The sequence below is a fragment of the Episyrphus balteatus genome, chromosome 3 (genome assembly GCF_945859705.1).
Source record: "Episyrphus balteatus chromosome 3, idEpiBalt1.1, whole genome shotgun sequence".
Taxonomy (NCBI): domain Eukaryota; kingdom Metazoa; phylum Arthropoda; class Insecta; order Diptera; family Syrphidae; genus Episyrphus; species Episyrphus balteatus.
Genome location: NC_079136.1, coordinates 53650360 through 53673252, shown reverse-complemented (window position 1 = coordinate 53673252; position 22893 = coordinate 53650360). Strand labels below are relative to the sequence as shown.

Genomic DNA, 22893 nt, shown 5'->3' with positions numbered 1-22893 from the left:
AAATACTCGGTTGGTAGTCAATATAAACATATTGTGGCCTCCTATAAATCTTTCGAGGTCCACAGAATTATTTTTGTGGCCCTTTTATTAAATGTAGGCCCCCTACAGATCTTTGAAGGCCCACCGAATTTAGTTTGTTGCCCTTTCATTAAATGTAGGCCCCCTATAGATCTTTGAAGGCCCACCGAATTTTGTTTTTGGCCCTTTAGTCAATGTAGGCCTCCTTTCGATCTTTCAAGGTTCACAGAATTATGCTTGTGGCCGTTTTAGTAAATGTAGGCCCCCTATAGATCTTTGAAGGCCCACCGAATTTTGTTTGTTGCCCTTTCATTAAATGTAGGCCCCCTATAGATCTTTGAAGGCCCACCGAATTTTGTTTGTGGCCCTTTAGTCAATGTAGGCCTCCTTTCGATCTTTCAAGGTTCACAGAATTATGCTTGTGGCCCTTTTAGTAAAAGTAGGCCCATTATAGATCTTTGAAGACCCACCGAATTTTGTTTGTGGCCCTTTAGTCAATGTAGGCCTCCTTTCGATCTTTCAAGGTTCACAGAATTATGCTTGTGGCAGTTTTAGTAAATGTAGGCCCATTATAGATCTTTGAAGGCCCACCGAATTTTGTTTGTTGCCCTTTCATTAAATGTAGGACCCCTATAGATCTTTGAAGGCCCACCGAATTTTATTTGTGGCCCTTTAGTCAATGTAGGCCTCCTTTCGATCTTTCAAGGTTCACAAAATTATGCTTGTGGCCGTTTTAGTAAATGTAGGCCCCCTATAGATCTTTGAAGGCCCACCGAATTTTGTTTGTGCCCCTTTAGTCATTGTAGGCCCTCTTTCGATCTTTCAAGGTTCACAGAATTATGCTTGTGGCCCTTTTAGTAAAAGTAGGCCCATTATAAATCTTTGAAGGCCCACCGAATTTTGTTTGTGGCCCTTTAGTCAATTTAGGCCTCCTTTCGATCTTTCAAGGTTCACAGAATTATGCTTGTGGCAGTTTTAGTAAATGTAGGCCCATTATAGATCTTTGAAGGCCCACCGAATTTTGTTTGTTGCCCTTTCATTAAATGTAGGCTCCCTATAGATCTTTGAAGGCCCACCGAATTTTATTTGTGGCCCTTAAGTCAATGTAGGCCTCCTATTTATCTTTCAAGGTCCAAAGAATAATTTTTGTGGCCCTTTAGTCAATGTAGGCCTCCTATGGATCTTTTACAATAATAATTTGCCTTAGATACTCCACTTTAAAGTTCCTATCGATATGCATCCTTTTGAAATTTTTTAAATTAAAATAGTGTAAAAAACTTATAGTATCGTTAACAACTGTAAGTGCTGCCGTTGTTTTTTAATAATATTTTTTTATTTAAAGTATTTTTTTAGAAAATTGCCGTTCCCGCCTAAAAGGGGGCAGATAGACCATCCCCCCTTTCCATAATAAACAATCACTGATGTATTAAGCGGCCCATAGACAAGACACTTTTGGAGGAAATTTTATCTCTTTTTGTAGAGCAATATTTATGTCTTACTCAGCCGAAAAAAGAGATACAACCAAAATAACAAAAAAAAACTAAAAATTGAAATTTTTGATTTTCTTAAGTGTTTTTTTTTTTCGACTGTTTAGATACGCAAATTTTTTTCTGAATTTAAAAAAAATATTATTCTCATACGAAAAAAAAACATTATTCTTATAGGAAATTTAATTCTCTACAAAAAAGTTTTAAATGCAATACATAAAAATTTTGCTTTGTTTGGAGATATATTGAGAACCTCAAAAATGTGGCTTTTGCACTCCTATCTTCAATTTTCACCCTCTCATTTAATAGAACTCCGCGGTTTTATCTTTAGAAAATAGTTTCGGGATTTTGGATAAACAATATCATATGAGATCGTTTTTTTATAAAATAATAAAATAATAATAATAAAACAGTAGATTTTCAACGTCGATATTTTATCCAATTTTAGCCGTATTTAATTTTTGTGACAATTATGTTGAAAGATAAAGTAGTATTCTTTTTTCTCCTTTATATCTAAAAATGCTCAAAGGATACAAAAAAAAAACTATTAGTAAAAACATCAAAAATGTCGTTTTTTTTCCTTTTTGAATAGTTTTTTCTGAATAGTTTTTTTGAATAGTTTTTTCCATTTTTTTAATTTGAAAAAAAAAAAATTTAAAGGATACAAATCGATATAAAATTTAATTATCTTCAAAATATTATTTAATAAAAATTTTCAAATTCAGCTTGGTTTTCAAGTTATAGACAAAAACCCAAAAAGTAACAAAAAGGGTCAAAAATATTGATAGTTACAAAATCCATAGATTTTGAAGAAAAGTATTTTGTTATCTTTTCCAAAAAACGTACTACACATTGAAAATTAAAAACGATGAGGATTCGAAAGATTTTGATTTGTTCTTTCAGTAAGAAATTTTGTTTGTCAAAAATTTACTTTAAAAATCTTTTTATACATTGCTCTTAAACATCTGCAGTGACCCAAAAAAATATTTTAGTGTTTGTTGCTTATTTATTCAGCTATCAGGGCCGGTTTTTCTGTGCAGATTGGTCGTTTATTACTCAAGATATTGCCCGAATGGGTACTAACTATGCTGGGAAAAAACAACGACAAAAAACTGAGAAATTATGTCTCGAAAACGTATCCATCGTAATATTTTGTAATGTAATTTCCGAGACCCTTAGGTCAATGCACGTAAGAAAATAAAATGCACGACTGGGTCGCACTTACTTGCTCTTGTAGTTAAAAGTATCTTTATCTTAAATATCTATTGGAAATTTAAGATTTTGTTAAGTTCCGAGAAAAAAAAAATTAAAAAAATATAAAGTTAAAAAATTAAATTTAAAATAGAAACTTTTTTAAAATTTTGTTTTGCATTTTACACTTTAAAATGATAAGAATTACCTGCCTGAAAATTTTGATTTAAATTGGCTTATGGTTTGATGAATTATAGAAACCTAAAAAATATGAGAATTTTTGCAATATTTCCGTTTGCCGAATTTTTTGAGAAAAAACTAAAAATGCAGTTTTGTTAGAATCCAAAAGACTATTACGTACACAAAATTTCGAGAGCCGTTTTCGAGAAAATTGCAATACCTCTAAAACGGTATATTGAAAAAAACGGGTCCTTGGACTAGGTAAAAATTAGTTTTGGATTTTGTTTTTCCGGAAAATTAGTTAATGTTATTGTTGCAATCTTGTATTGCCTCCAAAATTTTCCGAAATAAAACTCAATTGTTTTTTTGTTTCGATCAATATATTTCGGCAACAAGTGCCACCTTCAAAAAACAATTGAGTTTTATTTCGGAAAATTTTGGAGGCAATACAAGATTGCAACAATAGGTAAAAATCATCTGTACCAAGTTTCAAGGAAATCCATCTACCATATCTTCCCGTTTACGCCATAGCTCGTAGGACAGACCGACGACGGACGGCATGACGAAACCCACTTTTTTTATCTTCTCCATCATGGTAATGTTGGTTTTGATTAAAACCTCAATTTTTTTTCTACACGAAACCAACACTTGCCCTATAGAGCAAGTAAAAATAGTGGGATTGAGTGTCCATTTTGGCTGTAAACCAGTGCAATTAGAAGTGTTATAGTTTCAAAAGTTTGTGAAATATATAGCACTTGCTCTTATGGTAAAAGTAACTCTGATGTTAACGAATTTTACTGGGGGCCTATTACTTAAAACGATTATCGTTTAAATCGGCTCGTTATCGTTGAAAAGCGACTCCGTAAAACGATTATCGTATAAAAACGATGACACGCGACTGCGTAAAATGAAAATCGTTTAAGGCTGAACGATACTCGTTTTTTCAATACGACTGACATTTTGCTGTCGTTTGGCTTTCGTTTTGGTTTTGTTGTGGAAAATATTTTGTGTCTGCTTGTGATATTCCTCTTGAAATAATTAAAATAAAAAACTAATTGGAGGAGAATATGTAAATAAAAACATTTTTTATTCGTTGTTAAAAAAATATTTCGTGTCTGCCAGTGATATTCCTGTTCGGCAAAAAAAATGTGAATACATTGTATTTGGAAATGAAGTATGAAAATAATAAAATATGTTATACATTTAATAGGCCGTTAATAAATGGATTTGCTTATCAAATGTATGGAAAACAATCCCGACCTTGCCAAACACCCAAGTCCAAGCCAAGGTTAAATCCAAATTACTTTGGAACATTTTCGCAGACACTCTCAATGCAAGTGCACCTCCGGAAAAATACATCGATCTTGATAAGCGCGTACGTTCTTTTAAACACAAGTATAATTATATTAGGTATTTTCTTATTTATGTCCACTTGTGAAAAATCTACAAATACACTCTGAAAACACATTTTTAGCAAAGTTTAGAAATTTAATTTACTTTTTTTTCGTTTGTTTACTGAGCCAATTTTGACAGTCACAAATAGGAGTGAAGTTAGTTGCGCTTGAAAAAGGATTTTTTTTCCTGTTTCATCTGGTACAATTTCTTTTATGCGTTATCGTTTTATATAGTCGCTCTTTGTCGCGACTATCGTTTGTCGTGGCTATCGTTGTTTTGCCGTTCGTTTCGTATTATGTAATAGGCCCCCTGAACAAAATTAGGGAAAATTAAAATTTGATATTTTTAAGGAATTCTATAAGTCGTCAAAATAAATAAAATCTGTTTTTGTAATTAATTAAACACCGTTTTAAATGATCTTTTACGCAAAACTAAGTACCTATGCTATTTGATATCTTCCATGAAAAGGAACTTTCAGAAAAAATTTCGAAAATCGTTAAAGCCGTTTTATAAAAAATAATTTTTTATATATAAAATTTTTCTAACATTTTCAAAAAATATAGTTGGTATGCCATTTATAAGAAATAATATAATAACGAAATTTCCATAAAATATATCAACCCGTTTTCAAAAAATCGATTTTTCAAAAGACAGGTAGGTACGGTTAGTTTTGGCCCTAAAAAAAATTTCAATTTGTCCTCCAGGGAATCACCCAAAACTATTAACTACCAAGTTTGAAAAAAATCGCTCTATTAGTTTAGGCTATAACTCGCGGTACTTACAGACAGACCAGAATAGCGGGACCCACTTTTTTAGTATACTCTATCATCTTAATGTCATGTCTGATTGTGTTCTCAAGTCCGATTATTTTTTTCGAATTTTTAACTTGCCCTATAGTACCAATATCGCAAGTAAAAGTGTCAATTTGTCCCCACCTTTCGAGACAAACCGGAACCAGTTATACTATTGAATTTAATATAGCCACGGAATTCGTTAGAACATCATTTTTTAGATAATTTTATTGTGAATAAGATTGCTAAAATGAGTAAAAATGGAGCTATTAAATATAAATGGTACCAACCTCTTTTCCAAGATGGCGGCTGCTTTGGACATCCTACCATCCCAAAAAAATTGAGTTTTATGATAAGGACATTCACCAAAATACATTCCACGAAAAAAATTTAGTCCTGCGAAAAATGCGATTTGATTTACTAATTTGCCTGGGCTATAATATCATTCTAGAACGTTGTGTTGAGATCAAATAATAATAATAACATTCTACATTAGTCAAACAAATTAAGATACAGATTTTTTCGATTTGTATTTGTATTTTTGGAAGAGGTGGACATTTATGAAAAGTGACATTCGATATATTGATATATAAAGACCTTATATTAGATAACACCCACTTAAGGGGTAATAACACCTTGTAAACCACGAAATCAAGCGTTATTTTCATTAGCGTATAAAACAAAGAAGAAATATTATTTTCTTTTGGTGTTTGTTTAGTTTAATTAAGTATATCAATAGGTAACAGAATAGGCTAATGTTAAATTTTTTAATGATGTGAAATTTTTTAAATGGCGGTGTAGTTCAGGATGATAGTAAAATCCTGTCCTCCCATCGGGCGACCAACTAACTCCTACAGTTTTTAACCGATTGGGCCATTTTAAAGAAATGGCATTAGTTTGAAAAAATTATTTCATTCCAAAAACAAAATTCGTTGAAAAAAAGACCATAAAATCGTTAAATTTTAATATTTCAAAAAAATCCTACGTACTTCACTAGAGAATAGTATTTTTAAGCTCCACACAAAATTTCAGCCCAATCGGTTAAAAACTGTAGGAGTTAGTTGGTCGCCCGATGGGAGCACAGGATTTTACTATCATTCCTGAACTACACCGCCATTTAAAAAATTTCACATCATTAAAAAATTTAACATTAGCCTATTCTGTTACCTATTAATATACTTAAATAAACTAAACAAACACCAAAAGAAAATAATACTTCTTCTTTGTTTTATACGCTGATGAAAATAACGCACGATTTCATTGTTTACAAGGTGTTATTACCCCTTAACGTTTTAAAATGAATGTTATATAACTAAGCCCGGTACATTTTTTTAATTTTTAATCACTCAAATAAATTGATCCGCCTGTTCACAGATTATAGATCAATAAACGTGAAAAAACTTAATATCAAGAAACAGTTTCTGCTTATCAACTTTTCTTTTTAAAAATTTTAAAAGTGAATTATGTATTTGTGGCCCTTTTCCTTAAAGTCCCGGGAGGCCCTTTGACCCCCAGTCCGCCCCTGCAGTCGTGCTATTTTATTTTTAATATTTTGACAAACAAGGAATTCAATTATTTTCCAAATATGTTAGGTAGTCAATTAACAACAGATTCAATTAATTGTGAGTTCACGCACTATATCAATGTATTAAGTATTAAGTGTATAAACTTCTTGTTCTTATTTCCGTTTCGTACCGTTGTAATGCTTTTACTTTAATCTCTTTTCTATAAACAAAAACATCATATTTTTGTGAAATTTTATTAGCATATCACGTTTCACTCAGTTAATTTGGATCAATGTGGATAAGTTTTCTTGTTATCTGATAAGATAAAAAAAAACTGTGGGAATTTGAATGATAATTTTGTTGATTAAGTAAAAAATAAAAATCAGTAGTTTCCGACCTGTCCTTTTGAAGAGCCACTTCGTCAAATGTTTATAAATCTTGTATTTTAAACAATTTATGAATTTATATGTTTCCAAAGTTTAATTTTTAATTTAACGAATGTTTTCATAAAAAAAAAACCAATTAAACTAAAAAAAAATTTAAAAATAAAACAAAAATAAATAAAAATTATGGAGGAATCAACGAATGAAATTGAATTTTTTGATAATTTAAACACTTTTCTATGCAGTGTGATAATATGTGTGAATTTTTTTGTCGTCCTTTCAAGTAGATTTTTGCTCAAAAGTGGTAAGTTATAATCAAATTATTGAATAACTAGGTATATGACTTAAGGTAAACAAATTTTAATTATCTACTTGTAGGACAAGAACCACGAGCGACTAATATATTTTTAGGAAACATTTCATTGGCCGATATGATAATAGGAATTGCAACTTTATTTATTCTCATATGTCCTTATCAATTTCATAATGAAATCTCATGTAATCTATGCATAGGTAAGAATATAAAGTAATATAAGTGTTTTTTTTTTAGGAACTAAGGCTTTGTTTTGTTATTACATAGCTACATACATTATTAAATGCCCTTGTGGATTATCAAATCTACTTTCCCTATGCACAGCTAGGAGTATTAGAATAAATTATTATGATAAGCGTCATATCAATCTTTTCTGCTAATTTGGATTATCGAAAGCACTTTACAAAGTGAATCATTATATTCTTGTTTTTTCCTACAACTTTTGGGTATATTTGAAAAAAAAAAAATTTGCAAATTTGTCAAGAGTAAAATTAGTGTTTGTTGAAAAAGGAATTAACCGACAAAATTATTTCCTGGAATTCAATGACGACTTTTTCGATACGAGACATCAGCAACCTGCAGAGTTGTCATATTTCAAAAACACCGATTTTTTCGATAGCTTTTTGATCGCTTATATTAGATACTTTTGCCTGTTAAATGAGTGTTTTTCTAGAACTATGCCTTTTATGGACAAATATATGTATACAAATTTTTTTTCGACTTTTTACGAATTTTGAAACTTTTTCTCGTAACATGTTTAATAACATATATTTCTTATTGTTATACTAGATCTATCTTTTCAATTTTTGAAATTTTTTTTTATATAATAAAAAAACAATAGTTTTCATGATTTTCAAAAAAAAAAAAAAATATTTTGTTATGCCGAACATACATTATGTACCTACGTCGCGACGCGACGTTTGAAGGTCAAAACTAATTAAAGAGCTCCTTGTTAATTTAAAATAAAAATTGTTAGGTATATTATACTCAAGTTTTAAATGTAAAAAAAAAATAAAAATTTTCCAACAATTTTAGCAAAAATATGGATTTTAATAAATAATTATCTGTTAAGATTAATTAGTTTTTCAAAAATAAAAATTGAAATAAATGTAGGTAGATACTTAGGTACCTATGTATATTTAAAAAATTGTAAAATATTTTTTTGTTTGAAAAATACATTATATACTTGGGGTCTATACAGGGTGTCCCCAAAGTTTACGTCGAAACGAAAACGGTAGATAGGATAGGTGATGACAGTTATCAGAAAAATAATAAAAAAAATCGCAGCCATATATTTTGGGAGTTATGAGCATTTGAAAAAAAATCGAAAAAATGGTCACCCTGCGACGGTTTTTCATGTGCCGTGACTACAAATCTTAATTTTTCTCATTTTTACTTGCTCAATAGGGCAAGTATTGGTTTCGTGTAAAAAAAAAAATTCGAGGTTTTAATCAAAACTAACATTACGATGATGGAGAAGTCCGAAAAAGTGGTTTTCGTCATGACGTCCGTCGGTCTGTGCGTCGGTGCGTCGGTGCGTCGGTGCGTCGTCACAAAAAGCTGTACATGAAGCTGCAGCCTAAACGGGTTGAGGGATTTTCTTGAAATTTGGTACAGATGATTTTTTTGTAAATTCCAAGGTTGGTTTTTTTTTGGTTGTTAATATCTCGCTTTAAACGTATGCCTCCCATACAAAGTTTTGGAGTTATTGCAACTTTCTCGAAAACGGCTCTAACGATTTTGATTAAATTTAACATACGTAATGCTGTTTGCAGTTCTAACATAACTGCGTTTTTAGTTTTTCTCAAAAAATGCGGATAGTGAAAATATGACATTAACTCTTTTTTAAATCGCGGATGTCGGCTCTTCCCGTACATCTTAATGGAGTTATTGCAATTTTCTCGTAAATGACTCTAACGATTTCGATTAAATTTTACACAAGTAATGTTATACGTAAATCTAACGTAACTGCATTTTTAGTTTTTCTCAAAAAATACGGATAATGGAAATATGACTTTACATTTTTTTTAATCTTTGATGTCGGCTCTTCCCGTACACCGTTAATGAGTTTTTACAATTTTCTAGACTAAATTTGACATACATAATGCTTTAAGTGATTTTAATATATGTAGCTAATTGCGTTTTTTGTTTTTGTCAAAAAAACACGAGTAACAAAAATATGGCGTAAGAAAAACTAAAAAAAAATAATTTCGTATTTTTGCATTTCTTATGAAATTCCTTAAAAAAATAAAATTTTAACTAATTCAAAATATTTTTTTTTTAAACTTTGACATAAAAGCTACTTTTATCATAAGAGCAAGTACGTGCGGCCCCAGTCGTGCATTTTATTTTCTTTTGTTACGGAACCTTGAATAACCCTGCTATCAAATGCATTCAAAAATTTTAACTCAGCTGCATCAGTTTTAAAGAAAATATTACTTTTTTACCCAACTAAGTACTAAAAAATTTTACATGACTCTAATTCAATGAGCCGTAGTGTAAAAAAAATACACTACGATGTTTCGGCAAGTTGCCTTAAAAGTTGGTTTGTTCAATTCTCTTTTCAAAATGGTATAACATTGTTGGGAATATTTCATAAATAACCGAGATAAAATTTTTTTTCTTAAGAAATCCGACTTTTTTTTAGGTAATTTTTCCATATTATTTAAGTTTTTGTATTCTGAAAGGTTCTGAAAAGGTACAAAACTTGAATAATATGGAAAATTTACCTCATTATAAAGTCGGATTTCTTAAGAAAAAAAATTTTATCTCGGTTATCTATGAAATATTTCCAACAATGTTATACCATTTTGAAAAGAGAATTTAACACACCAACTTTTAAGGTTACTTGCCGAAACATCGTAGTGTATTTTTTTTACACTACGGCTTATTGAATTAGAGTCATGTAAAAATTTTTAGTACTAAGTTGTTTAAAAAAGTAATATTTTCTTTAAAACTGATGCAGCTGAGTTAAAATTTTTGAATGCATTTGATAGCAGGGTTATTCAAGGTTCCGTAACAAAAGAAAATAAAATGCACGACTGGGGCCGCACGTACTTGCTCTTATGATAAAAGTAGCTTTTATGTCAAAGTTTAAAAAAAAAATATTTTGAATTAGTTAAAATTTTATTTTTTTAAGGAATTTCATAAGAAATGCAAAAATACGAAATTATTTTTTTTTAGTTTTTCTTACGCCATATTTTTGTTACTCGTGTTTTTTTGACAAAAACAAAAAACGCAATTAGCTACATATATTAAAATCACTTAAAGCATTATGTATGTCAAATTTAGTCTAGAAAATTGTAAAAACTCATTAACGGTGTACGGGAAGAGCCGACATCAAAGATTAAAAAAAATGTAAAGTCATATTTCCATTATCCGTATTTTTTGAGAAAAACTAAAAATGCAGTTACGTTAGATTTACGTATAACATTACTTGTGTAAAATTTAATCGAAATCGTTAGAGTCATTTACGAGAAAATTGCAATAACTCCATTAAGATGTACGGGAAGAGCCGACATCCGCGATTTAAAAAAGAGTTAATGTCATATTTTCACTATCCGCATTTTTTGAGAAAAACTAAAAACGCAGTTATGTTAGAACTGCAAACAGCATTACGTATGTTAAATTTAATCAAAATCGTTAGAGCCGTTTTCGAGAAAGTTGCAATAACTCCAAAACTTTGTATGGGAGGCATACGTTTAAAGCGAGATATTAACAACCAAAAAAAAACCAACCTTGGAATTTACAAAAAAATCATCTGTACCAAATTTCAAGAAAATCCCTCAACCCGTTTAGGCTGCAGCTTCATGTACAGCTTTTTGTGACGACACGCACCGACGTTAGACCGACGGACGTCATGACGAAAACCACTTTTTCGGACTTCTCCATCATCGTAATGTTAGTTTTGATTAAAACCTCGAATTTTTTTTTTTTTACACGAAACCAATACTTGCCCTATTGAGCAAGTAAAAACTTATTTGAAAATAAAAATTTTCTGCATTAAAAAAATGAATGTAAAATGTACGCCGAAAAAGAAATACAATATCAATTATACATTTTTTGAATATCAAATTAACATTTTTTAAATATCAGCCAAAAATGCTCTATAAAATGTGTTTTATGATATTTAAAATGTTAAAACAACATTTTTATTATCAGGATGATATTTAAATGTCACATTTTGGAAATTTTTTTTGATATTTTATTATCATTTTTTCATATCAATTTCTCATTCCAAATTATTAAAAATATTAAATAAAAAATTATTAATGTGTACTAATTTAAAGGCGCTTTGTGTTTTTTCGAAGTAAAATATAAAATATAAAATGTATGATTTACTGAGAAAATTTGATCGGCACTAAGATTTTACTTCACATAGTTTGGGAGAAAATAACAAAACAATTATATCACCTATAATAGTACAGGAAAGTTAGTAAAAAAACAGGCATATTGTGGAACGAAATATAGGACGGCAGAATTTTTCAAATCTGAAAGAGGGGTATTAGAAAAGCTTAAGTCCTGGTTTTCGGGACGCCACCCCCCTGGCGAAATCCGCCATTTTGAAAAACGCGAATCGCTCTATGCCTCCAAAACTATGTGTCCTAGAGAAATAGTTATCAAGACAAAGTTCTTGGAAATTTAATTATCCTTTTCTTTGTAGTACATTATTTTTCTGATCGGGCAATAGTTTTTAGGTTATGTTGTTTTAAATTTTATTTTTTCGGTTTTTTTAATTTTTTATCATTCCCGGTAATAGTAATATAATTTTTTAAAAAGTAAAAGTTATAGACCATCAAATTTCCAATAGTTTGGTATATTTTTGAAAGTCATGCGATGTATGAGTCGAAAGTTATTGATCTGAAAACTGTAGTCTAAGTACAGGAAAGTTAGTAAAAAAACAGGCATTTTGTGGAACGAAATATAGGGAAGCTGATTTTTTCAAATCTGAAAGAAGGGTATTAGAAAAGCTTAAGTCCTGGTTCTCGGGATGCCAACCGCATTAATAAATCCGCCATTTTGAAAAACGTGAATTGGTCTATATCTGCTACACTATTGACTTGCTCGAATAAGCTACCCAATTAAAGTTGTAGGTAATAAATCATGGGCGTAGCTAGAGATTTTGTCTAGGGTGGGCCAGATGATATCGTCCACCTGAAGCCATGCATTTTTTTTTTACTTTGCTCCCTACAATGGCAAATTATTCGCCAAGCTCTGTTGTTTTGAATAACTTAAAATTTGTCAAAAATAATGGTTGTGTAACTCAATTTTTTTGAAAAAAGGTGTTTTTTGATTAATGGTATCGTATTTTGTTAATATTATTCAATATAAAGAGGAATCAACTCCAATTACGCAATATATCTTTGATAGTTACTGTTTTGTGTTTTTATATTGTGTGGTGTTAGGTATATGGAATTCCTTTTTTTAAAAGCTTGTTATCTCGAAATGCAATTGGATGGAGTTACAGCACTTTTATTTTGAATTCATTCAAAATATATGACAGCGATTGGCTTTAAAAACTGACCTTACCAAGCTGTCAATTTTATTTTATTTGCTTTATATTTTACTTAAGGTGCTCTTGAAACCTAAGCCGAAATGTAGGAAATTAAATTTTGGGCATTGGGTTAAGTTAAGAAATTTGAATGTCTGGTTAGTAAAAAAATTATCTTTGGCTTAATTTACCTGTGTGAATTTGAATAAATTTTTAACGTAGATATATTTTTTTTTTTCTGCAAAACAAATGTTAATGATGTCAAATTAATTTATAAATATTAACATAAGCTTCCAACACACATTTTCCTGTGAATTTTATTTTTGTGTTGCCATTCACTAACAATTTTTTTCATCATCAATAAAATAAAATATGTATGTTGAAAAATATTAATTTTCCCTAATACACACTCATAATGTTTATTTTGACAACTGAAATTATCTTTTTACCTCAAAAGTGTCAAAAATGTATTCTCGTCTAAATATTTTACCCGATTCACACACGGCCTAAATATCAAAATAAAGTCTTGTGCCAATATTTTAAGTTGAAAAAGCTAATTACACTGGTCAACAAGGTTTTTGCCACAAGAACCGAAATATACTTTTCTAGTAGTTTTTGGGGTGCTGAATCCGAATCTGAAGTCAGAAAAATTGTATTGGCCTGCGTTTTTGAAATATTACCGTTAGAAAATGTCAAAAACGTAATTTTGGCTGTTTTCGAGGTTATGTTTTTATGTAGAGTAATTCATTATGAATAAATTTGTAACGGTGCTTTTAAGAACAAGTTTTATTCTTTCAAAAATCTTTCCGATATCTCTTTTATTGCCCGAGAGATTTAAAATTTAAGTAGTGGTCTTTGAATCAGAAACAACACCAACCAACCAAATTAAACTTTTTTTGCCACAAGAATCAAAATTTACTTTTCTGAAGGTTTTTGGGATGCTGAACTCGAATATACAATCAGAAAAATTCTATTAGCCTTCGTTCTTGAAATATTACCGTTATAAAATGCAAAAAAAGAGTTTTTTTTATAACAGTTATATTTCAAGAACGGAGGCTAATAGAATTTTTCCGATTGCAGATTTGAGTTCAGCAACTCAAAAACCTTCAGAAAAGTATATTTTGGTTCTTGTGGCAAAAATTCTGTGACCAGTGACTTGAACTTTAGATTAAGTTTAGTTTCTCTTTGGCTTATTAAATGAAACTTAAGATATCTCGAGCAATAAAAGAGATATCGGGAAATTTTAAACAGTTTTTGAAAGAAGAATATATGTTCTTATAATAACCGTTACAAATTTGTTTGTAATTAATTACCCCACATAAAAACAGAACCTCGAAAACAGCCAAAATGACGTTTTTTAGAATTTTATAACGGTAATATTTCAAAAACGGAGGCCAATCAAATTTTTCTGACTTCATATTCGGATTGAGAACCCCAAAAACTACTAGAAAAGTATATTTTGGTTCTTGTGGCAAAAAAAAGTTAAATTTTGTTGACCAGTGTTATTGAATCCGGCCTTTGAGGGCCAGTTGTACAAATATTAAATCCATGGTTCAGCAACTTTTATCTTCTGAATTCGGTAAATTTGACTTTTAGCACTGGTTCTAGGTCCATATAGGTTGAAATCTCAGCAAGCGATATTATGAAAAAAAAACTCTCAGTGGGAGCTAATACCAGACTAAAGCCAGAACTATAATTGTCGGATGAACATAAAACGGACGGCAACAGTGCTCGCAACCGCACTCGACGGATGAAAACTCATCAAAAAGACAAAGAAAACAACAACAAAAACGTGAATTTGACATAACTTCCGACTGCTTCCTCCAATTATAGTTCTGGCTTAAAAGTTCCATAGTACTGTCAATTTTTCTAGAGTGGGCCATGGATTTTCTAGGGTGGGCCTGGCCCACCCAGGACCCCCCCTTCCTACGCGCATGTAATAAATATCTTTTCTTGTGCATTCACTGTTTTTCAGCGAGGACAACACTTTTGAGGTTATGTTGTTTTATTTTAAATTTTGTTGGTTTTTTTAATTTTTCTCAGTCTCTATGATAGAAACAAAATTTTTTAGTATCATAAAAGTTGGATGTTTGACTAAAAACAAAATATGTGTATCACAATAGCTGCGTTCCTTTGGAAATATTTATCTACTTTTTAGTACTTAAAACTACTTTGAACTACTTTTGCTATATTGAAAAAGTAGTTCAAAGCAGCTTTAAGTACTAAAAAGTAGATAAATATTTCCAAAGGAACGCAGCTAATATTAAGTTTCATCTTATATTATATATTTTTTGAAAATATTGAAATATTATTCCGCATCTTTGGTTTGAAAACTCATATAATCTTCAAAAGGATACCAAATTAATGGAAATTTGATGTTCTACAACTTAAATGATGCTAAAAATTACGTTTTATCATAGAGACTGAGAAAAATTAAAAAAAAAAAAAAACGAAAAAATAAAACAACATAACCTCAAAAGTGTTGTCCACGCAGAACAAAAGTGAATGCAAAAGAAAAGATATTTATATTACTTTGGTTAAGTAACTTATTCTGTCAAGCCAATAGTTAAGTGGGTATATATAGACCAATTCGCGTTTTTTAAAATGGTGGATTTCGCCATGGGGTTGGCTTCCCAAGAACCAGGACTTAAGCTTTTCTAATACCCTTCTTTCAGATTTGAAAAAATCAGCCTCCCTATGTTTCGTTCCACAAAATGCCTGTTTTTTTTACTAACTTTCCTGTACTTAGACTATAGTTTTCAGATCAATAACTTTCGACTCATACATCGCATGACTTTCAAAAATATACCAAACTATTGGAAATTTGATGGTCTATAACTTTTACTGTTTAAAAAATTATGTTACTATAACCGTTAATGATAAAAACTTAAAAAAAAAAACGAAAAAATAAAATTTAAAACAACATAACCTAAAAACTATTGCCCGATCTGAAAAATAATGTACTACAAAGAAAAGGATAATTAAATTTCCAAGAACTTTGTCTTGATAACTATTTCTCTAGGACACATAGTTTTGGAGGTATAGAGCGATTCGCGTTTTTCAAAATGGCGGATTTCGCCAGGGGGGTGGAGTCCCGAAAACCAGGACTTAAGCTTTTCTAATACCCCTCTTTCATATTTGAAAAATTCAGCCGTCCTATATTTCGTTCCACGAAAAAGTCTATCTTTCCTGTACTATAATAGAAAAAATAATATCACCAATATTTTGTAAAGAATATTCACTTTCAGTAATGTTTTAAAAAAAGAAAGAAAATTCTTAAAATAATAATAATAATAAAAATAAAAAGGAAAGAAATAGGTTTCATTATAATAAACTAAAACGTAAAATCTAGTCAACATTGATATTTTAATTGTCAAAGTGAAATTTTCACTATCCACCTAAAATTAAAAAATGTCAAAATGATATGATAAAATATCAAAATTGATATTTTAATTGTTGGACGACTTTTGTCACTGAAAATGTTAATTTGATAGCTGTTATTATCAATTTTTTTTTCGGTGTATATATACATAATAATATGCAATAAATATATTTTTAATATTCTTACAATTTTGGCTATTTGACCATACATTAGCAATTTCAACTATATTATCGAACCCAATGTAAAGCCAAATATTCAAAATTGTAAGAAATTCGTCCAATATTGAAAAAAAAAAATTTAATGCACACATTTTACATTGATTTTTTTTTCAATGAAGAAAATTTTTTATTTACAATAATTTTTTTTATTTAATGCAAAATATTAATTTGTATTTGCAATACAATTTTTTTTTGAATGAAAATATTTTTCATGTTGCAACACAAATTTTTTTTAATGAAAATATTTTTCATGTTGCAATACAAAATTTTTTTAATCCAATTTTTTTCAGTTGCAATAAATATTTTTTTTTTTTCAATTGATATTTTTACATTACTGATATTAACAAATTAGTAATTTTAAATAGTTTTTTTTTTTCTTTTTTGGGTTTTCATTGTCAATCATAAAAAATTTCTCATTTTCATTGATAGGCTTAGTTGGCACGGCTACAATGGCATCGGTTTTCAGCATCGGACTAATAGCAATCGACCGTTATCTTTACATTCTGTACGGCCTTCACTATCATAGATATTTTACAACAAAGTATCCACATTGGATGATTTTATTAGTTTGGTTTCTTGGTATGATGTTCGGATGTGTTCCAATATTTATTTGGAAATACCCAATGAATGGAGAAATCTGTTTTTATTTAGACTTACTGCCACCAAAGATTTTTATAATTCCTGTATCGGTGGCAATGGTTCCAATGATCCTTATAATGGTACTCTACAGTATAATTTTGAAAAATGCTTTGAACAGCAGGTCCCATACATTTAGCAGTTTCCAAAATCATGAGGCAGATTTACGTATTTTCCGTGGAAGAGAACAAATCATCACATCGAATTGTGCCGATGAGGAGTCTAGAGTTCGATCGTATGGTCTGTCCTGCTGTAAAAGGTGAGTCTCATCAAATTTGCAATCCTTATCCCTTTTATAATTTATATCTCTTAGAAAAACACTTGAGATAACACCAAGTTTAAATGACGAAAACAAATGGAAAGCAGTAAAAATTGTTGCCTATACAACAGGAGCATATTTCATCACATGGTTCCCATATTTCGTGACAAGTATTTGCTTAGCATTTTGTGACATGAATTTAAATGTCGAGCATTGTGAATATCTTATTAATTTACTAAGTGGTCCATTATCGTTATTTTGTTTAACAAATAGTCTATTTAATCCTCTTATTTATGCATGGTGGCATCCTGGATTTAAAATATCGGTTAAAAAAATGTATTCCAGTTTGCTTGAGAAAATATGTCAAAAACAACCGATGACAGAAAAATTTTAACAATAGTCGGTAATTTTAGGAATGCGTGCTAATCCATGAGTGAAATAAATAATTTAGAGTTTAATAAAGATAAACGTCACCCTTTTATATATTCTTGATCCATTATTTTGAGGCTTTAATTGCGTGATAAACTAATGGAAGAGCCACTATAAATTACAAGAAAAAAATAATTATTTCCAGTGGTCTCTATAGAATTCAATATTACATAGCCTATAACCAGCGGATAAGGAAGTCACTTGCAACAAAAACTCATTTCGTCGGTGAAACCAGAAAAGTGTGTAACTCCAAATTTTCTGAAAATTAGATTTGAATGCCATCTGTTAGACAAACCTGATATCTACCGTTCCTTAAACTGGGAATCCCCTTAAAGTTCATACTTTTTATTTTATTAGCAAATTAGAAAATGAAAACTCATACAAATGCCTTCAAAACGATTTTGTTTTTTTGCTTTCCTATAAAATTTGCTAAAATGGAGTTACACACTTTTCTGGTTTCACCGACGATTTGCCTTATTGCGATAAGTAATTTTGAATCTATGAGAAAACAGATGAACATACTCTAAAACTAATTCATATTTTTCATATTATCAATATCCAAACCATTTTAGCAAAAAATCAAGTTACACTCAGTTAATTTGGCTAATGGATAAACTATTGGTTAAACTGATAAGATATCATGACTGTGTATGATTTGATTAATTATTAAATTATGCTTTCGTTATTTTGATTATGAAAATCAATGAAGGATAATTCAGTATTTTTCGATCATTCAAATAGTGAAGAAAGGCAAGAGTCTGTAATTGCTATAATAGAAAAGTGGTCTTATAATTTTGTGACACTACAAATATCCGATATCCGTAAAAGATGGTTAAACCCTATTTGAGATAGTTTATGTACTAAATCGATAGGAAAATGTTTCTCCCCCATCTTGAAAATTTTCGTATTGAAGTAAAAGTTTTTCTTCATTATCTCAGGACCAGGGTTCGGACTTCAATTTCAAAATTTCGAAGCAAATTTGAAAAAAAAGTGAAGTAGATCCAAAATTTCGGAATTAGATTTCAAAATTAAACTTTCAGAACATTTATTTACAAAAATTTATTGTAAAAAAATAATTTTTCAACAAAATTATTTTTCTTTACTTTTTTTATTATGATCTTTTCCAAAAAACCTTTCTCATCTAGTGGTTGTAACGGTGCTTTGTGGTAAAATGGTTGATTCAGCATAATCTAACAAATTTTTGATCACGAATTCTCCAAAATCAGTCAAAATTACTTTGATAAACTTTATTTATATCTTGAATTCGAAGAATAATTGACCTCCATTCATCATTTGAGATTTCAGTTGAGCTTTATTTCTCAATGCCTCGACCAAATTTAAAATTGAAGTTAAATCCCTTTCTCTAAATTTATTATTTGAAAAATATTTTTCAATCAAGAAATAGAAGTAGATCCTGAAAAAGAGAAGTAGGGAAGTAGATTTTATTTTTTTCCCAAAATCGAAGTAAATCTACTTCGATCGAAGTAAAGTCCGAACCCTGCTCAGGACTATTATCGTAGAAGGCGTGTTTTTTCTAATGCTCAGTAGCTACTCATTTTTGATTTTATTCGCAAAACAATAATAAAAACTACACAAGTAAGTATTTGTTTTTATTGTTTTTCGAATAAAATAAAAAAACTCGGTTGAAAGGTACCTAAATAAAGATAAAATGAATAACTGGGTTGCACTCGCACGTACTTGCTTTTCTTTTTTACTTGCTCTATAGGGCAAGTACCTATTGGTTTCGTGTCAAAAAAAAAATTCGAGGTTTTAATCAAAAATAACATTACGATTATGGAGAAGTCCAAAAAAGTAGGTTTCGTCATGACGTCCGTCGGTCTGTGCGTCGGTGCGTCCGTGCGTCCGTGCGTCCATCTGTACAAGTCGCTACAGCCTAAACGGGTTGACGGATTTTTTTGAAATTTGGTATAGATGTTTTTTTTCGTAATTTCCAAGGTTATTTTTTTTTTTTTGTTTTTTAATATCTCACTTAGAACGTATACCTATCATACAAAATTTTTGAGTTATTGCAATTTTCTCGAAAACGACTCTAACGATTTTGATTAAATTTAACACACGTAATGTTGTACATAGATCTAACATAACTGCGTTTTTAGTTTTTCTCAAAAAATACGGATAATGGAAATATGGTCTTTACATTTTTTTTAATCGCAGATGTCGGCTCTTCCCGTACATTATTATGGAGTTATTGCAATTTTCTCAAAAATGGCTCTAATGATTTTGATAAAATTTTGCATACGTAATATTCAAAGTAATTGCAGTAAAACTGCATTTTTAGTTTTTCTCGAAAAAGTCAAGTCAAATAAAAAAATTTTATTTAACTAACATTTGGCCTCCATACCGTCTCTTCCCCTACATCAACCAAATTTCTTAAAAATTTATATAGAGGCAGCTCTTATAATCTACAAGTAAGCTAACATAAAAGTGCTTTGAACTGCGAGAGCAAGTACGTGCGGCGCCGCGCCAGTCGTGCATTTTATTTTACAAGCGCGCACTCCAGGGATTAATCTGCCCTTATTATGTCTTAAAAATAAAATTTCACAACGGAATCTTATAAAATTCATAACTACTAAGCCAATTATAAGCCAAAATCATTTTTTGAATTATTTTGAAACTTTGGTTTTACGAGTTGAAAAATAATTGTTTCGAGAAGGTATTCCTTATTATCTATATTTAATTTTTATTTTTTTGTTTCAAAAATAATTTTATAAAAATGTATTTCTTTGTTAAAATCAATTCAAAAGAGTTTTAACATATATTTTTTCTAAAAAAGCATCTTAATAAAAGAAACTTTATTGCATACTTGTTTTGCAGTTCAATTTGATTTAACATGTTATTTTTTCCTTTGAAAAAAAAACAAATTTTAATGTGTTTTTTCATAATATGCATTTACATATCGAGTTTCCATTTATAAAAAGTCTTAAGGGGTAATAACACTTTGTAGCCACGAAATCGTTTCACCATTTTCATCAGTGTATAATACAAAGGAGAAACATTATTTTCTTTTGGAGTTTGTTTAGTTTGTTTAAGGGGTTATATCTAGTTGTAAGTGCAAAAAAAAACTTCTTTTTTGTAGATTTTTTGTGAAGTGGCATTTAATTATATAAACATAAAGAATACATATCCATATAGCAAATTTAATGTTTTAAAATAATTCGCTATGTATTTAAAAAAATATTAGGTTCCGTTATTTTTGTAGTAGATCTTCTAGACGACCTCCAAAAAAAAGGTGTCTGGCGGTGAGCAAGATATCTCTGATCCAAGTCACTTAAAATTATAAAAACCAAAAGATTCATTTGCAGGAAAGACGAATGCAGGTAATGAACGAAGGAATAGTCAAAATTTTGATTTTTGACAAAATGGCGGCTTCCCAAAGAAAAAAATCGTTGTTTTTCACGAAAATTTACACTTTAAAGTGGCTTAAAAAAATCGAATTATTGTCAAAAACCTTTTTCCTTCGTTCATTAAATGACAAAAGTATCTAAGAAAATTGTGTAAAAATTTCAAGCCGATTACTCCAGCCGTTTCGGAGAAATTTTGCTCACCGCCAGACACCTTTTTTTTTAGAGGTCGTCTAGTAGGTCTACTACAAAAATAACGGAACCCAATATTTTTTTAAATGCACAGCGAATTCTTTTAAAACATTAAATTTGCTATATGGATATGTATTCTTTATGTTTATATAATTGAATGCCTCTTCACAAAAAATCCACAAAAAAGAAGGTTTTTTTTTGCACTTACAACTAGATATAACCCCTTAAGTATATCAACTAACTCCTCCAGGTTTTAACCGATTGGGCTGATATTTTGTGTGGAGCTTTTTTGAAATATTAAAATTTAACGATTTTATGGTCTTTTTTTCATCGAATTTTGTTTTTGGAATGAAATAATTTTTTCAAACTAATGCCATTTATTTTTAAATTAATATACGTAATCCTACGTACTTCACTGGAGAATAGTATTGTTAAGCTATACACAAAATTTCAGCCCAATCGGTTAAAAACTGTAGGAGTTAGTTGGTCGCCCAATGGGAGCACAGGATTTTGCGATCATCTTGAATTACGCCGCCATTTACAAAATTTCACATCATTACAAATTTTAAAATTAGCCTATTCTTTTACCTATTGATGTACTTAAACAAACTCAAAAAGAAAATAATGTTTCTCCTTTGTTTTATACGCTGATGAAAATGTCACTCGATTTTGAGCTTACAGAGTGTTATTACCCCTTAAACATTTTAGCTTTTTATTGTTAGAGGATTTATAATAAGGACACCATACACATCTGCCAAAATGAGATGGACAAGTTGACTGTATAGGGTTTTTGTAATGTAACTAATCCTAAGTCGTTAAACGAATCAATTTGATCAAGTTAAGCTTAGTCATCAATAGAAAACGTGGATATTAACGATGCCCTTCTTCTGAAATATTCCACGGAATAACCGACGAAACACGATAAATTATTACTTTTGAGCTATGATACTGTTGAACCACAGCCATAAGGTGTGCAATTTTTTCGCAGTAGGCCCTGGATGTAAGAATTTATATGTTGAAGATAGATAACTGATGAGATCCGTCGATTTCAAAACTCGGCATATTGCTGTCGTCAAGTTCTTCAATTTCCTTAACGTTTATTGAAGACTGTCTTTTCTATTGCAATATTAATATTTGATAAGTGTTTCGTTGTTTCCGTTCTATAGGTTGCTGAAGCTGGATATACTTAAATAAATATAATTGATGTTACCTGAGACTAGGTAGTACATGTTACAAAAAAGTTTTCGTGCCCTGTTTCATTTGATTCAATTTTAGTTTTACAAATTTAAACTTAACATTTAAAGTTAAAATAAACAACAACAAAAAATGGAGGAAACACTTCATAGGACTGTAGACATTTATTACTCAAATATAACCTCAAGCCATAGTGACTCATTTGAGTTTTTTAATTACGTAGTAGCAATTTTATGCACAATCATAATAATTGTGAATTTGTTCGTAGTATTTTCAATTGGTATTTTACTAAAAAGACGTAAGTTAATCCTACTAAAACTTTAAAATAAAACTAACTTTAAAAATATATTTCAAAAACTAGGCCAAGAGCCGAGGGCAACGTTCAAATTTTTAGGAAATATTTCCTGTGCAGATATGTTACTTGGAATATCAAAGCTTTTTGTCACATTATGTCCCTATCAACTTCA

The 22893-nt window shown here is 30.0% G+C and overlaps 1 protein-coding gene across 1 annotated transcript; it reads left to right on the top strand.

Annotated features, from left to right (window-relative positions):
- Positions 1-4097: 4097 nt before the first annotated feature.
- Positions 4098-17643, top strand: LOC129914997 (glucose-dependent insulinotropic receptor-like). Its single transcript, XM_055994453.1, has 4 exons — positions 4098-4164; positions 7329-7463; positions 16784-17249; positions 17304-17643. Exons 1-4 carry the CDS (start codon positions 4098-4100, stop codon positions 17641-17643), a joined length of 1008 nt encoding a protein of 335 aa, XP_055850428.1.
- The last annotated feature ends 5250 nt before the right edge of the window (positions 17644-22893 follow it).

What these genes read in the sequence shown, in the direction of transcription:
- LOC129914997 (XM_055994453.1), top strand. Translation starts at nt 4,098, where the DNA reads ATGGATTTGCTTATCAAATGTATGGAAAACAATCCCGACCTTGCCAAA. An exon ending in ACACCCAAGTCCAAGCCAAG is followed by an intron (nt 4,165 to 7,328) that starts GTTAAATCCAAA and finishes ATCTACTTGTAG; the next exon opens with GACAAGAACCACGAGCGACT. An exon ending in CTCATGTAATCTATGCATAG is followed by an intron (nt 7,464 to 16,783) that starts GTAAGAATATAA and finishes TTTCATTGATAG; the next exon opens with GCTTAGTTGGCACGGCTACA.